The sequence below is a fragment of the Hibiscus syriacus genome, unplaced genomic scaffold, assembly GCF_006381635.1.
Source record: "Hibiscus syriacus cultivar Baekdansim isolate YM2019G1 unplaced genomic scaffold, ASM638163v2 tig00008957_pilon, whole genome shotgun sequence".
NCBI classification, from domain to species: domain Eukaryota; kingdom Viridiplantae; phylum Streptophyta; class Magnoliopsida; order Malvales; family Malvaceae; genus Hibiscus; species Hibiscus syriacus.
The window spans coordinates 475,217-490,057 of NW_024062178.1; the positions used below are offsets into that span (position 1 = coordinate 475,217).

General features: G+C 31.4%; 1 protein-coding gene and 1 pseudogene across 1 annotated transcript; one reads left to right on the forward strand and one right to left on the reverse strand.

Moving 5' to 3' along the window:
• Window positions 1-644: 644 nt before the first annotated feature.
• Window positions 645-1,780, reverse strand: LOC120202620 (AT-hook motif nuclear-localized protein 24-like). The gene has a single exon (XM_039203032.1). It carries the CDS (start codon window positions 1,696-1,698, stop codon window positions 787-789), a length of 912 nt encoding a protein of 303 aa, XP_039058963.1. The 5' UTR covers window positions 1,699-1,780; the 3' UTR covers window positions 645-786.
• A 9,191-nt stretch (window positions 1,781-10,971) lies between these two features.
• LOC120202624 lies at window positions 10,972-12,820 on the forward strand (annotated as a pseudogene).
• Window positions 12,821-14,841: the final 2,021 nt, after the last annotated feature.

Sequence of the window (14,841 nt, forward strand, 5' to 3'; positions counted from 1 at the left end):
AGATACAATGGCTATAAAATTACGGGGTAAAAACATTAATAGGAAGGATAGTGTGAATATCTCACTTTGTAATCAATGAGGTATAGTTTATTGAAGTTTTTTTGTTGTAAACATTGATTGTAAGTTCTTGTTACTCTTGTAATAACTTGTTGTTTTTTTAGCAGTTAACTGCTCTTTGGATAATAAAATTGATTTATCCAAAAAAAAAGTTATACATTAAATATAATTAGATCGTATGCAACTCATATACGTATTAGAGATTAACATAGACGCTCATTGCCTTAGCTTCGTTGAATTAGATGGGTAAATCGCCTCGAAAAAGAAATTGTTCAGAGCAGCGGGCACGTGTGAACTTTTTCCACTCTCCTAAGAGAAACAAAACCCTAACTCAGACTCTCTCTCTCAACAACGAACATTTCATTTCAGCAGTAGATGGGTGGAGTATATAGCTTCTCTGTAAATAGTTGGCCAATAACACTAACCATCTCTGTATCTTTTGATTCCAATATTAAATATATGAACTAAAAAGGAACTTGTATGTGAAGTCCTTTTTTACTGTTTGATCTGATTCTTGTTCCATTGAAACGTACTGCATAAACTTATTCTCATAAAATCAAATGGACCATGAATTTACAGTCATTCGATCAACCATGCAAGCATACATGATCCACTCCTCAAATTCAATTCAAAACGAAAGAAAGGATAAGAAAAATGGAAACAAAACCTGGAAAATGTTGCTCGACAAACCCAGATTTTCTAGCTATAAACTAAGTTCTCACCAGCCAACTAGAATGGAGGGCGACCACCACTGGCCCAAAATGCTTCATTTGGTAACTGAATGGAATTGAGAAGATTTTGTTGGAGTCCATGGAAAAATGGCGCATTTGACTCCGGCGCCGCTTGTTGTTGTTGTTGCCCACCCACTGCTTCCGACGACGATTCGATCGTACCGCCTTGCATCGGAAGCTGCGGCGGTTCTTCTTCTTCCAATGGAAGCCGCTCGTAAGCGGCGTTACTAAAAGAAGCTGCCATAATCACAACAGGTCCTGAACAAGTTAGTGTCCCAACAACACTGCCACCTACGACTTGTCCTTGTCCGCCGGCTAAGTATATGGTTAGTCCCGTCGCAGAAGGCGGTGCCGGAGGAGGCAAGAACGAACCCGACAACGATAATATCTCGAAACGCCCATGTAAGCTCACAATTGCACCAGCCGAAGCAGGTTGCCGAAGCGTAACATTAGTAACGTTCCCCGTCCCACTCATGATGCAAATCCCTCTCTGGCGCTGTCTGGCGAAAGTGGTGACGCTATCTACGATGTCGCATCCGTCGCCGATCTCCATCATGTGGGTGTGTAGAGCGTTGGCGCTGTCTCGAGTGATGATGATGGGTGGCTTAGGCTTGTTCTTGGATCCCGCAGGCCTGCCTCGTGGCCTTCTACTCATCTCACCTTCACCACCATGGATGTTTCCGAGCTCTTTGCCTTCGGCTACACCGCCGCTGCCGTCGTCTTCGCGATCCCGTTTCTTTACGCCGCTGCTGCTGCCGCTTTGTTCGTCTTCTTCGGAGTTCTGGTGATGGAACTGATGATGTTCCTGTTGCTGCTGCTGCTGCTGATGGTGGTGGTGGTGAAGATTGAAATCTCTTATGTTAAACGGCGGCGGAAGAGATAGACCACCATGCGATGTAACTGGATCCATTGCTTCGAAGCTCCAACAGGGAAAAAAACCTAGCTGAAAAAAATGATTAAAACACCCAAAAGAAATAATAAAAAGCACTAACTAAAAGGAAGATAGTGGGAAGAAAAGAGAGATTTAAAAATATAATTATAAGGAAATTATTGGGTCGTCTCTCTCTTTTTTGTCTTTGCTTTCATTCTTACACAAGCCCTATACCTTAACCCAGAAAACTCAGCTGATTTTCTGATGACAAAATTACAATTTCGGTCCCTCTACTGTGTTATGTGTTTTAATTTGACATAGTTTATTGCTTTATTTGGTTTAAATAGTATGTGGAATAAATTCTGAATTTGAGCATAATAAAGGGATTAAATTATAATTTAACAGAAATAGATAGAGGAGAATTGGGTCAACTTCGTTTCCGCAAAGTCTGGTTGTGTGGCGGTGGAGTTAGTAAGGGTCCCCACTTCTATCTCTCTACCTATCTCTAAATTCGTCACCCCAATTCACTATCCAAGTGGAAATAGATAATTAAGAAAATATAATTTTCATTTACTTAAATAAATAAATTAACATTTAAATTTTCACTGGCTTAATGGTATTTGAGGTACTTATTTTTTATGTGATATCTTATTTTTTTAAGTTTAACGTGATTTAAGAAAAAAATCAATTTAATCTTTTGATTAATGAAATTGAACGTTGACCATTACGATATTGATATAACGATTTATGACGCTAATATGGTGGTCTATGGTATTAGCGTGATTGTTCGTGATGTTGATGTGTGGTCCATAATGGATGATGACATGGTAGAGAAATTAAATTGATTTTCTTAATCGAGTTCGATGGTCAAATTGATCTATTTAGAAAGTTCAAGGGTTTATTTAATTTTTTAAGAAAATAAAAAATCATTTTAAATTCAAAATATAAAAATGTTCAAACGTTTAATATTTTTATTTGATGCAAATAAAACCGCTAATTTTATTAAAAAGATAAAATATTCAAAATTACAAAGAATTTTAAAAACTAAATATATAATTAGAATATTTTTCTACAACTATTGATACAATAAACTGGTCATCATTCAATGATCATACTAGAAAAAAGTTAAAACTCATCCAAGAAACTCGAACAGAAGACAAATACGAATAAATCTAACTGTATTGGCAAACGAACCACAATAGGGGATTAAACTACTGAAAGACCACCGATAATCGCAAATCAGAATCGAGCATCGTGGGAAACTATCTATGAATGTAAACATCGTATCTAAGTCCAATATGATGGTCCAAAGTATAGAAAATCAACAAAAATACAAATAAACGCCATCTTGACCAATTGAGGCTATGTCAAATCCAACCCTGAAAAAACGATTAAACGACCGAAAATGTGCCAGGAAGACAGAAGAAAATATTCCATAAAGGCAAAGAGAAACGTGATATAAAGGCAAAATTATTAGAAACTAAAAAACACAGAAAACATAACTACACATATAGAAAATAAATGAGAAACAAAAAATACAGGTGACCAACAAGCAAACACAAATACTAATACCGTCGCCTGTGAAACTAAAATGGAAACACACAATTGAAATAAAAATTAAATTACTAAAATCACTATTAAAAACAAAAAAAATATCACAAACTATAAAATAATAAATTATTAATTATTAAAAAAATTAAAATATTTTAAAATATATATATGTAATATATATAATATAGGCACAAAATAAATTAATTATATTCATACAGTCAAATTAACAAAATTAACATGTTTTTAATTTCATATACACATCAACTCTCACTAAAAATGATATATGCTTTTATATTATATGTGTACACTTAATATAATTTCATTACTAATTGATTGTAGAATCATATTATCAATATTTATAAAGATATTTTTATTAAATTAGTCAAAACTTATAAATTTTATTATCCATTTAAAAAACATTATAAATTATAATTGATTAATTCTAATTATAGGCAATTATATGTGAATTCTACATACATTGCTATATGCTCGCAACGAGGATGAAAACATAAACCCTAAATCACATGCAGATTGCTGAGACAATATATAAGAAAGATAAAAACATTAATTAAAAAGCCTATCATTGCGGCCTAAACTCTGAGCCATCATCTCCCATCTTTGTAGCATTGCTTAAGTACCGGTGATAGCAGCAATGGACAAAAAGATATCAAAATTTTATATTACGGGTGAATTTTTAAAATTTTATGAAAAAATAATTTATAAAATAAAAATAAATTATTAATAAAAAATATTTAAATATATATTAATTTATAACTTTTATAGAACCATCCCTTGCCATGGGGCCTGAGGTGTCAAAGAATCCGCAGAAAAATGAAGATTCACAAATGCTTTGCAGATAGGGAAGTAAACGAGTCGAGTCGAGTGGAGTTCTTTGACATTGTTGAGTTCAATTCGAAAATTTTAAAATGGAACTTGATTGGGTCGAAAGTTCACGAGCCTAATATTTTTAAGTTTGACTCGAACTCGAAATCATAAATTGAAGATAAAAAAGTTTGAAATTAAAAAAATCTTAAATTCAACTCTATTAAAGCTCAAACTGGAACCAGAACCATAAGTATATAAAAACCTTAAATTGTATTTTAAAAAAATCTTGTATTTTTAAAAAAATCAACACATAAATATTAATATTATTAATAATTTAATTTTTTTTAAAAAAAATTAATATATTATTTTTTCAAATTGTTCTCAAGCTTTTCGAGTATAGTGTCAAATAATTCATTTCAACTTGTTAAGAATTCAAGTTAATTTCATTCTCGAATAAATTATTTATTAAACTTTAACCGAGTTAAATTTAAATATCTCACGATCTATCTCATCCTATTTTCATTAGAAACCTGGACGTTAATTTTGATAATTTTTCTTTTATAAATTTTATTTATCGAAGATGGAGGGGTTGTAAAGTAGAGTGCAGGTCTGACAGTTGACCGCATAACCCAGGGTGTTGGGGCTGTGAAAAGACGCGTGGCAGCCGCTGACACATAAAAATAGTTTTTCTATTTAGGGTTTCCATTCCAAATTTTGTTTTTGAACCTTATCTTCTTTTAACCAAAGCTGATTAACACGAGTTAAAGTTGACGCCTATAAATAAATCTTAAACCCTTTTTTAATAACCTGGGATGATTAAACTTAATTATTTTAAATCATTATATATATATATATATATATTATCGTTTAATTTCTTTAAATTTATGTTTTATTAGATAATTCAGGATTTGCCGGCTTCATTTGATTTAGACATTATTTGTATGTATATGAAGGAAAAGGACAAGAAAGCACAGCCATGTTTGGGGTCAGTCAACTCTGGCCATTGTGTTTTTTTAATTCAATTTGTCGCATTTATGCATTTAAGTGCGTGATCATTTCAGTTTAATTATATCTTTAGTCCTTAATCTCTTTGATCTTTTGAAATTCAATCCTTTTACTTTTACTTTCGAGATTTTAGTTCATTTGCTTGTCTAAATTAATAGTTGGGACCAATTAATAGCACTATTAATGAACTTACGTTAGACTTGAAATATGACATTTTAATGTTCTATGGTTTACTTCTAAAATTATAATCTAATTGATAAAACATATTTAGTTTTAACCGAAAACGATTAATAATATTATTAATTTTTTTTATTTTTTATTCAATTAAAAGATTTAATTTTCCATTTATTTGAAATGAATTTAGACAAACATTAGTTGTTTGATTTTGATTTGTTTATCGAATAACAATTTTTATTCGGAAAAAAATTATCTTAATGAAAATAGAAACGTTGAAAATTAAAACACTTTAAAACGTAAATATTAGAGTGACTACTTTAGATAAATGCTATAAATAAATTTTAACATTATAACCTTTAAAACCAATCCAACCATGTAATAATACAAGATTCGTTTTTAATATTTTTTGGGTAAACTGTAAGTTTAGTACCTAAATTATTACTTTTGTTCTGTTTCGGTACTTAAACTTTTTTTTTCCAAAATCATACTTAACATTTATTTAAGGTTTCATTTTGTTATCCCGCTATTAAAAACTTAATAGCGATGTTGATGTGTCACTATAAGGTAATGCTACGTTATCATTGGAAAGAAAAGTGTCACGTCAGTAGATCTATTAATTTTTTAACGTTGGGTACCAAATGAAACCTAAACTAAATACTAGATATGATTTTAAAGGGAAAAAAATAAAGTTTAGGTACCAAAATAAAACAAAAAAAATAATTTATGTATTAAAAGTATAATTTACTCTATTTTTTTTTATCTTAATCAAGTACCCTAATATATGATTAAATAAATCAACCAATCACCATCTTATTGAAGAAAAAAACCATACATATATATTAAAATGTAGATTCATGTTTTTTTTAATATAAACGTGTTTACTTTAAAATTTGATTTTTTATTAATTATTTATTTTATTGATAGTATTTATTCTCAATTTTTATTTGAATTAATCCCATTTAAAAATTGTATTATTAATATAAATATATATAAAATAATCCGTCAAATGCGAAATCTACTAATAAAGTTAAATGAATTAATTAAACAGCATGTGAAAGGCACCAATTGCCTCGAATCTACAATAGATTTTTGCCCATCTTTTAGCTGTCCTTCTCACCAAGTTTATCCCCTCGATTTCTTACCACTTCAAAACCCAAAAATATTAGATAAACACTGACAGTAATTAATAAAATATTAGGAGTAATTGTAAATTAATTACGTAACACTCTCACATGATGGGGGTGCTGTAAATAAATTAAATCCAAAGTCAAATAGAGTGTTGGACTTTAAATTATTTTTTAGTAAACTACAAACCAAGGCGTCCACGTGATTGATCCATGGCAATCGATGTGGAATCTTGTTGGCTATTTAATTAACTTTTAATAATTTATTATTATATATCAACAATTCTTAATTAAAAACAATAGTGTTTTGACATTGTTGATTGACATCCTTAATTGAATTCTTCATGTATCATCTTGTAACTTGCTGTCGCATCATTAAGCCCATCAATTTCCCGCCTGCTAATAGCCCTTTCTTTTCTTCAATGGGCCATAACGTGGGATCGAGGTCGAGCTTTTATTCAACAATGGGTCAAATTTCAAGTTCGGTAGAGCTTCCATAAACCCATATCGAGTGACGTGTGGAGGAGTAAAATGCTCATATCATACTTGGGTCGATCAAAATCCAATCCGACCCAACCAGAATATGCAGAAACCCTTAATTGCATCCATCATCTTGGTGTGTATCAATGTGTAATGATGTTATCCGGTGAAGCAGCAGGTGGGGGAGGGATCCATTAAAAGAACCACACAGCATCACTAAACCTTTAATTATGGCCTCAATTTTGTGTGCCGCATTAATCCTTTTGTCGTGATTTTGTCAATCCTACACATGATCTTAAACAGGAAGGAGAAAATATAATTAGAAGACAACCACTTTTAAGGGTTAAGTGTGGATTTCCTGTGTGTTCTTCCCTAATTTCTCCGATTGTGAACAAGGTATTGAAGACGAATATCATTTGGTCTGTTCTTTTTTAAAAGTATGTCCGGGTCAAGGTGCATGCAGTGATTAAGGCACTTCATGTTTCTATCTGGTCGGAGCGTTCGTAACAGCAGCGACCATGGTCGGAAAATGGTATACAATTGTCGACTGTCAGGTTATTATATTTTAGGACAAACTACATCAAATACCATTGGACTTTAGGTTTAATATAGATTTTACTATCAAACTATTAATTGATTCAACTTTAACATTGTGTTTATATTTCAATTGTAATACCGAACCATTAATCAATTAATTTTTTCTTTACCAAGATAGGAGCTTTCATCTTGTTTTAGTCGTAATCGAAAATTGTCATTCTTTAGCATTTTTATGGTCATTCTATACATCAATGAATTCGCCACATCATACTCTAACACATTGACAATATAAATTTTTCCAAAACCTCTTCAAAACGCATTAATTAAACAAAAATCTACATTTTTTAAAATTTACAAACTTTCTCAATGTATACCGAAACTAACCTCATTGGATAGTCGTCAGAGGAGATCAGAGAATTACAACGTAAAATCTTTAGATAGATTTTCATATATTTTGAATAAGTTTCATGGAAAAATAATTTAAAATAAAAAATAAGCATCCACGTGTCGCTTACTTGCCCCATCGTTGCTTCAGAAGACCACCATTTCTAACCCTCCGTACTTTCCGCATCGGACAAAGTGGGCCCCAAGCATTTTATCGATGTGGATATTTCGGTGATGACGTGGTCCCCACATATTCGGTTTGGCGGGATTATCACCGGATTCCACCCATACCCGATTATTATTAAAATATTAATTATGATATTAACATCTTATCATAAATTAATATCATATCATCATTAAAAAAATAAAAAATATTATATTAACATGTAACAGTACATAATCAAAATAGAACTAACGTTAAATATAATTTTAAAGAAAAATAGTTAGATGATTAAAACAGAATTACAAGATTAAGTGGATGACTAAATATGTAATTTATCTAAAGTTTAATCCCCAACAACTGTGAGACTCGGTTTCCGGTTAGTGCAACGCACTTTTCGAACGCAAAGCGTCTAAAATTTTGAGAAAACGCATTTCCTTATCACACCGAACGTCGTATCGTATGCCAACTGTGGTATGAAATTCAAACATCTTGCGGCCATTAAAGTTTAAAAATAAACGAAGACTTAGTTGGTGGAATTGAGAAAATAATCCAGGGTAGATTATTTAGTTTAATAGGGTAATAAAAAAATTTATTTTGAAATTTACGATAAATGTTACCTTGTCCATTGAACTGGTCATGCCGGTATGACCAGTTCTATGGAATATTTTTTTAATAGGCCGTGTTACGTGGGTTTCATAACTTAAATTTATTTAATATATCTTAAAGAACTCTTATGCCCGCGTGTCGAGTTTCAATAAAAAATATTTTTTTTAAAAAATTTAAAAACATTATAAAAATATATATAATTTTTTTAATTATTTTTAATTGAGATTCGTCAAAAAAATTAAAGTTTTAAGATATCATAATAGAATTTTAATAAAAAAATAATAAATATATAAATTAATTAACTCTATTCCTATATGTAATACGGTAAGGGGAGGTAAGATTGTAGGCTATCCCAACGTCAGGTTGAGGACAGTTTTCGTGGAAGACCTTCGGCAGTCAGAATTACGAATTGTCCATCGTAAAACTCGATCCCACGATCAGTCTTGCCTTTTCATTCCATCGTTCTCCTATTTCTTTTAAAACGGTTTTGACTGGAAGAGAAGGCCACGTCGGAAGCGCCCTATCGACACCGGAGTAGGTGTTTTCTGTCGGGGCTGCACGTGATTTACAGACCACTGTTTTTGGGTTGTTTAATATGACACCCTATCAAAAGGACACACTAGTATAAACAACACGTGTCACTTTAAAAATATAAGATAAAATATACTAATGGTATATTAACTATAGTGTGTTATTTTTAGTAAGCTCTCAATTATTAAAAGTTACAAAATAATTATTCAATTATGATTTTGTTTTATTGAGTCGTCCCTAATTAAAAGTTACTAAATTATCACATAACTATTTATATGTTAAAAAATTATATTTTTTGTTAAAAATAACGATCGTCTGAATTAGATATTAACTTGTTGATTAAGATAGAATAAAATATAATTCTTAAACTAGTTTAGATGTATTTCATGGATTAACTATTTGTTTACATTATATCACCAAGTCAATACTTAAAAATTATGGCGTCAAACCAGTACTTGAAAGTAGTGGAAGTGATAATAAACATAATTAAAATATAAATTTATAACTTTTAATAGTTATAAAATAAAATAAAATAGTGCCTCATAATTAAAAGATTATTTTATAAATTTTAATAAACTAGAGATTTAATAAAATAATACACTGCACTCGAGATCATTTGTATGTTTTACCAAAAAATATTAATCTATTTAAAAAGAGCACGACCTAATAAATCCGAAAGCGTAACTCAACGACTTCGTACGTGCAGTGTTTATGCATTCCCAACCAATTAAATGCGAACACGTGAGATTTACCTCTATGAAGAGTAGGGGTCGTTTGGATTATCAATGTTTTAAAGTTTTTAATTTACTTATTAAACTTTTAATTTGTTTTTATTTTTATCATGTGAGTATTAAATCATAAATGAAATAATAACACGACAACTACATGTGTTAATATGGACTGATTTCTTTTTATTGACATGTTAAATTACTTCTTTTTTATTTTATCTTTATCATTCAAAGATTAAAGTTTTATAATTGCATCATTATGTCACAACGATGATATAATTATCAATCTTTGATATATTCTTCAACCACTCAAGATATAGAAGAAATCTTCAGATCGTCTCTTACCACTCTATCCCAACTCTCAAACTCATAAACCCCAAATCATTATAATAAATAATATTTATCATTCGATCATCGTGAAATCGAACTATATAGTTATCTTTCTTCTTTTCCACCTCTCATTGATATTTAGAAGAAGATACTTTATCATAGAGAAATTAAAATAAATATAAAATTATATTTTTTTCTAAAAATGAAGAAAGTTTAGGGGCTATTTCATTTTTTAAAACATCTTCAACTATAATCATGGTAAGTATTTAGCCACGTAATGACCAAAATAAGAGTAAATATAAAATTCATCAAGTAAATTAACTTTTTTATTTTAGTTATCAAAATAGGAATGAAAAAAGTTTAAGTGATAGAAATTGTAATTTACCCCCAAAACTAATAAAAACTCACTTATCAAGCCAGGAAGCCGACGTGGATACATCCATCACCGTTGATCAAAGAATACGCTCCTCCCGTCATTCTTAACTCTTAAGCGCAGGTGACATCCGAGCTGGACTCATGATCCACCACAGTAGAAGATCGTTCGATACGTGGCATTACTCGTCGGGCAGCCATTACTCACGCCATAAAAGCAGTTTATGCGGGCAGACTCGTCGGACATCCGAGCTGGACATCGGGCTTATGTATAGCGAACAAAGAATCAATGACGTAATAAAAGCAGTTTACGCGGGCAGACTCGTCGGGCAGCCATTACTCACGCCATGTAACCTCTCGTTTTTCTAGAGGCGTTCTTTCGATTCTCAATATTAAATATTAAACAATAATTAATCATATATATATATATGGTCGAGCAAAGCTAAAGTACTTGTCTTAAGAAGTTTAAAAGAGTTAGTATTTTATACATATATTTGTTGAAGTTTGTGATAATTTCTGGGTTCTTGAAGAAGAGAAACATGGAGTGGTATACTTGTCTTGATGAATATGAGAAGCTTGTTATAAGAATGACAACTCCCAGGTTTGTTCTTGTTTAATGTTTATTCTTCTCTTCCAATCTGATACAAAGTTATGATTTTTAGCTGATGATTTCGTGTTTTTACAGGGTGGTTATAGGCAATGCCGTTTGTCCCACTGCAACTCTTGTCAAGGTTGATAGTTCCAGGAGAGATGGGATTTTGTTGGATGCTTGTTCAAGTTTTAGCAGATCAAAATCTGTCCATCAAGAAGGCTTACATTTCATCAGATGGTCAATGGTTCATGGATGGTGAGCCGAGTTTTAAAGAAGTTTTGATTTTTATTAGATTAAAGTTTGTTCTTTTGGCATGATTTCTGGGTTTTGATTGAAATTCTTGTTTGTAATCTGCAGTTTTCCATGTGACTGATTTGAATGGAAACAAGTTAACTGATGAGAGTGTTATAAGTTAAATCGAACAGGTAAATTTCTCTTGAAACTTATCAATGCCCTTGATTTAGCTTAATTTGCTGTAAAAATAATGGATTCGTTGTTTTTTTTGCTTGATTTTACATTCACTTGAGTCATCTTTCCATGATAGAAGTCACGAGTTCAATGGCTTAACAGCTTTGGAATTGACCGGAACTGATAGAGTTGGTCTCCCATCCGAAGTATTTGCGGTTCTAGCTGACTTGCAATGTGATGTGGTTGATGCTAAATTATGGACTCATAATGGTCGAATCGCGTCTTTAATCTTCGTAAAAGACTGCAATTCGGGCTTTCCGATTAACGACTCACAGCAAATTGACAGAATCGAAGCACGTTTAAGGAATATTTTGAGAGGAGACAACCATGTTCGTAGTGTGAGGACGTCGGTTTCTTCGGATGTAATCCACACGGACCAAAGGTTACATCAAATGATGTTTGCGGATCGTGACTACGAAAGGAAGCCTGTTTTGCAGAGTACGACAGATTCGCCAGTGATGGTTGCCGTGCAAAATTGGGCGGAAAGGGGCTATTCGATTGTGAATGTTCAGTGCAAGGATCGAGCCAAGCTTTTGTTTGATGTCGTTTGCACGTTGACGGATATGCAATATGTTGTTTTCCATGCCACCATCAACACAGCTGGGGATAAAGCATACATGGTACTTGAATTGTTTAACTGTTACTCTTCTTTAAGGTTTTGATTATCCGAGTTCAATCTCTGAATCGAATTTGTTATAGGAATTCAACATTAGGCACACAGACGGTATCCCAATTAGCTCCGAACCCGAAAAACAACGAGTCATCCAATGCTTACTAGCTGCAGTGGAAAGGAGAGCATCCAATGTACATTCGTATCCCAAAGCCGGATCCTTTAATTTCAATGTTCATCCAATGTTGCAAACACTGATGCATTAGTTGTGTGATTGCAGGGTGTAAGGTCGGTGCTATGCATACCAGGTAGGCAAGGACTATTAGCATAGGTGACCCAAACGTTCCGGGAAAACGGTCTTAACGTGACAAGAACAGAAATATCAACCACGAGGGACAGAGCTCTTAACATCTTTTATGTAACGGATGTGGTCGGGAACATAGCGGATCCCAAAATAATTGAATTGGTGATACGAAAGATCGGTTTAGGATACTTGAAGGTCAAGGATTTGCCATTGATGGATCGTGGAAAGACAGAAAGGGAAGAACAAACAGTGGGGGTTGGTGGAGCAGTGTTGTTATCACTTGGGAACTTAGTAAGAAGGAATCTATACAATTTGGGGTTGATTAAATCATGTTCTTGAAGCTCAAACCTCAAAATTTGGGGTTTGGCCTGTGTACATATGAAAAATAGTATCAACTTGAAGAAAGAAATGGAGAAGGTGGTAAACAACTAAGACACAGCTTTTGACCTTAGAAAACATGTTTCTCTCAACTTAAGACCATGTTTAAACAAAAAGAATTATGGGGTTTGACGGTTAACCACGTGAGCTTGACTCAGTTGACTGTAAGTGCGCCGGTTATGACGGGTAGCTTAGTTGTTCCCTTTTAACACTCAGACACAGAAGGAGACATGGCACAAAATCGTCTCTGAAAATATGCTACTTATCAGAACTAAAACACACAGATATCAAATGCACATTGAACTATAAAACAACTAATGTTTTGTTTCAATACAAGATTTAAATTCATGCTATATCACTTACAACAGATCCGAGATGAAATTTCTCTTACAGTCTAACACTGTAGCATTATAATGGAGCACATAACTCAGACATGACACTTGGTGGAGGCCCAAAGGCAGAAGGGACCCTTAACAAGTAATTGAGGCTTATTCGGTTGTTAAGTACATTAGAGATTGGGCCTTTTTTTAACTATGTTGCTTCTTGGGTTTCTCATTATTCTTTATAATTATCGAAATTTACTCAATTAATTGATTATTCTACATAGAAATTATAAAAATTTAGAGTAAACTAAAGGATTAATCACTCTCGTTTAAGTTTTGTACATTTTTTTATTATTGAATTAGAAACACATAAAATTTGGTCGCTTTCGTTTTTATTCAATTAGGATGTTGTCATTGAGGGTTAATTGTCGTTAAACCTTTAATGCATTGCTGACGTGGCACAATGGATTTATAAAATTTTATAAATTCATTGTGCCATGTCAGTAAACGGTTAGAGGTCTAATTTTTTGTTAAACGAAAACTTACTCAAATATTATATTTTTTAAATTTAGTGAGAAAATATACAAAAATTAAATAAAAGTAATCAATCTTATAACTATAGGATGTCTTGTCAACGATATTAAAAATCTAAAATTCTAGTAAACATTTTTATTAGAATATAGCAAATCAAATTCTTGGTTAAATTTGACTTTTCAAAAGGTTAAATGTTGATTTTTTAAAAATAATAATAAAAAATTAAACACTAAATAATAAATTTATTATTATATTAAAATAAAATAAATTTTAATATAATATATTAATATTATCATTTAGTTCAATAATATTATATAAAATTATATAATACATTAAATAAAAATACAAAATTCACATGCAGGCATTCTTCTAGTAATCCTTTAAAAAAAACCCTCCAAATATGTATACTATTTATTTTACATTGTTAAATATATTTATCATATTTATATATTAAATGGTCAAATGCTCTCTTCAATCCATTTTTGTTCATTTTTTTTATTTCTTCTATGTTCAATTTATGGTTTATATTTAGATTTAGAGATTGTCTTCTCCAACAATATTATTTTTAATATAAAAACTTTTTCCCTTTTAAGAATATAATGTACCTTTATCTCATTGATTTTAAATATTTTATGGTATCACTTGATGAAGATACTATTGAAATTGCAAAATAAATTGTTATTAAAAATAAGATAAAATTTAATCGTGTCATGAAACTACTACTTTAGAAATAAAATCATCTTGATTGGTGTAATTCTCGAAATGAACATTACCTTGAGATTAACATGGTCCTTCAGAATTTTAAACACCTAAAATCTGTTGTGAAAGTCGACGGTACTACTCTTCTAAGAAACTTTGAGGAAAAATTGAGAATTAGAGAGAACAATTTGAGAAAATTGTGATTTAGATGATGAATCTATTTATAAACGGAGAGAATGAGTTAAAAAAAAAACTCTCATTATAAGTTTAGAACTTTAAAAAGAATTACGAACACAAACACATATCCAAATCGATTGATGGTAACAATATGTGTGCTCAACAAAAAAATTAAAAGTATATAAACTATCGCTAAACTCTTTTTCCTTTTCAAATAAGATACCTTTATGTTATTAACATTTCTAATTTATCGATCTCAATCATGGATTTAAATTAAGGTTGTG

Excerpts from the sequence above, each read along its gene's own strand:
- LOC120202620 (XM_039203032.1), bottom strand. The coding sequence starts at position 1,698 with ATGGATCCAGTTACATCGCATGGTGGTCTATCTCTTCCGCCGCCGTTT.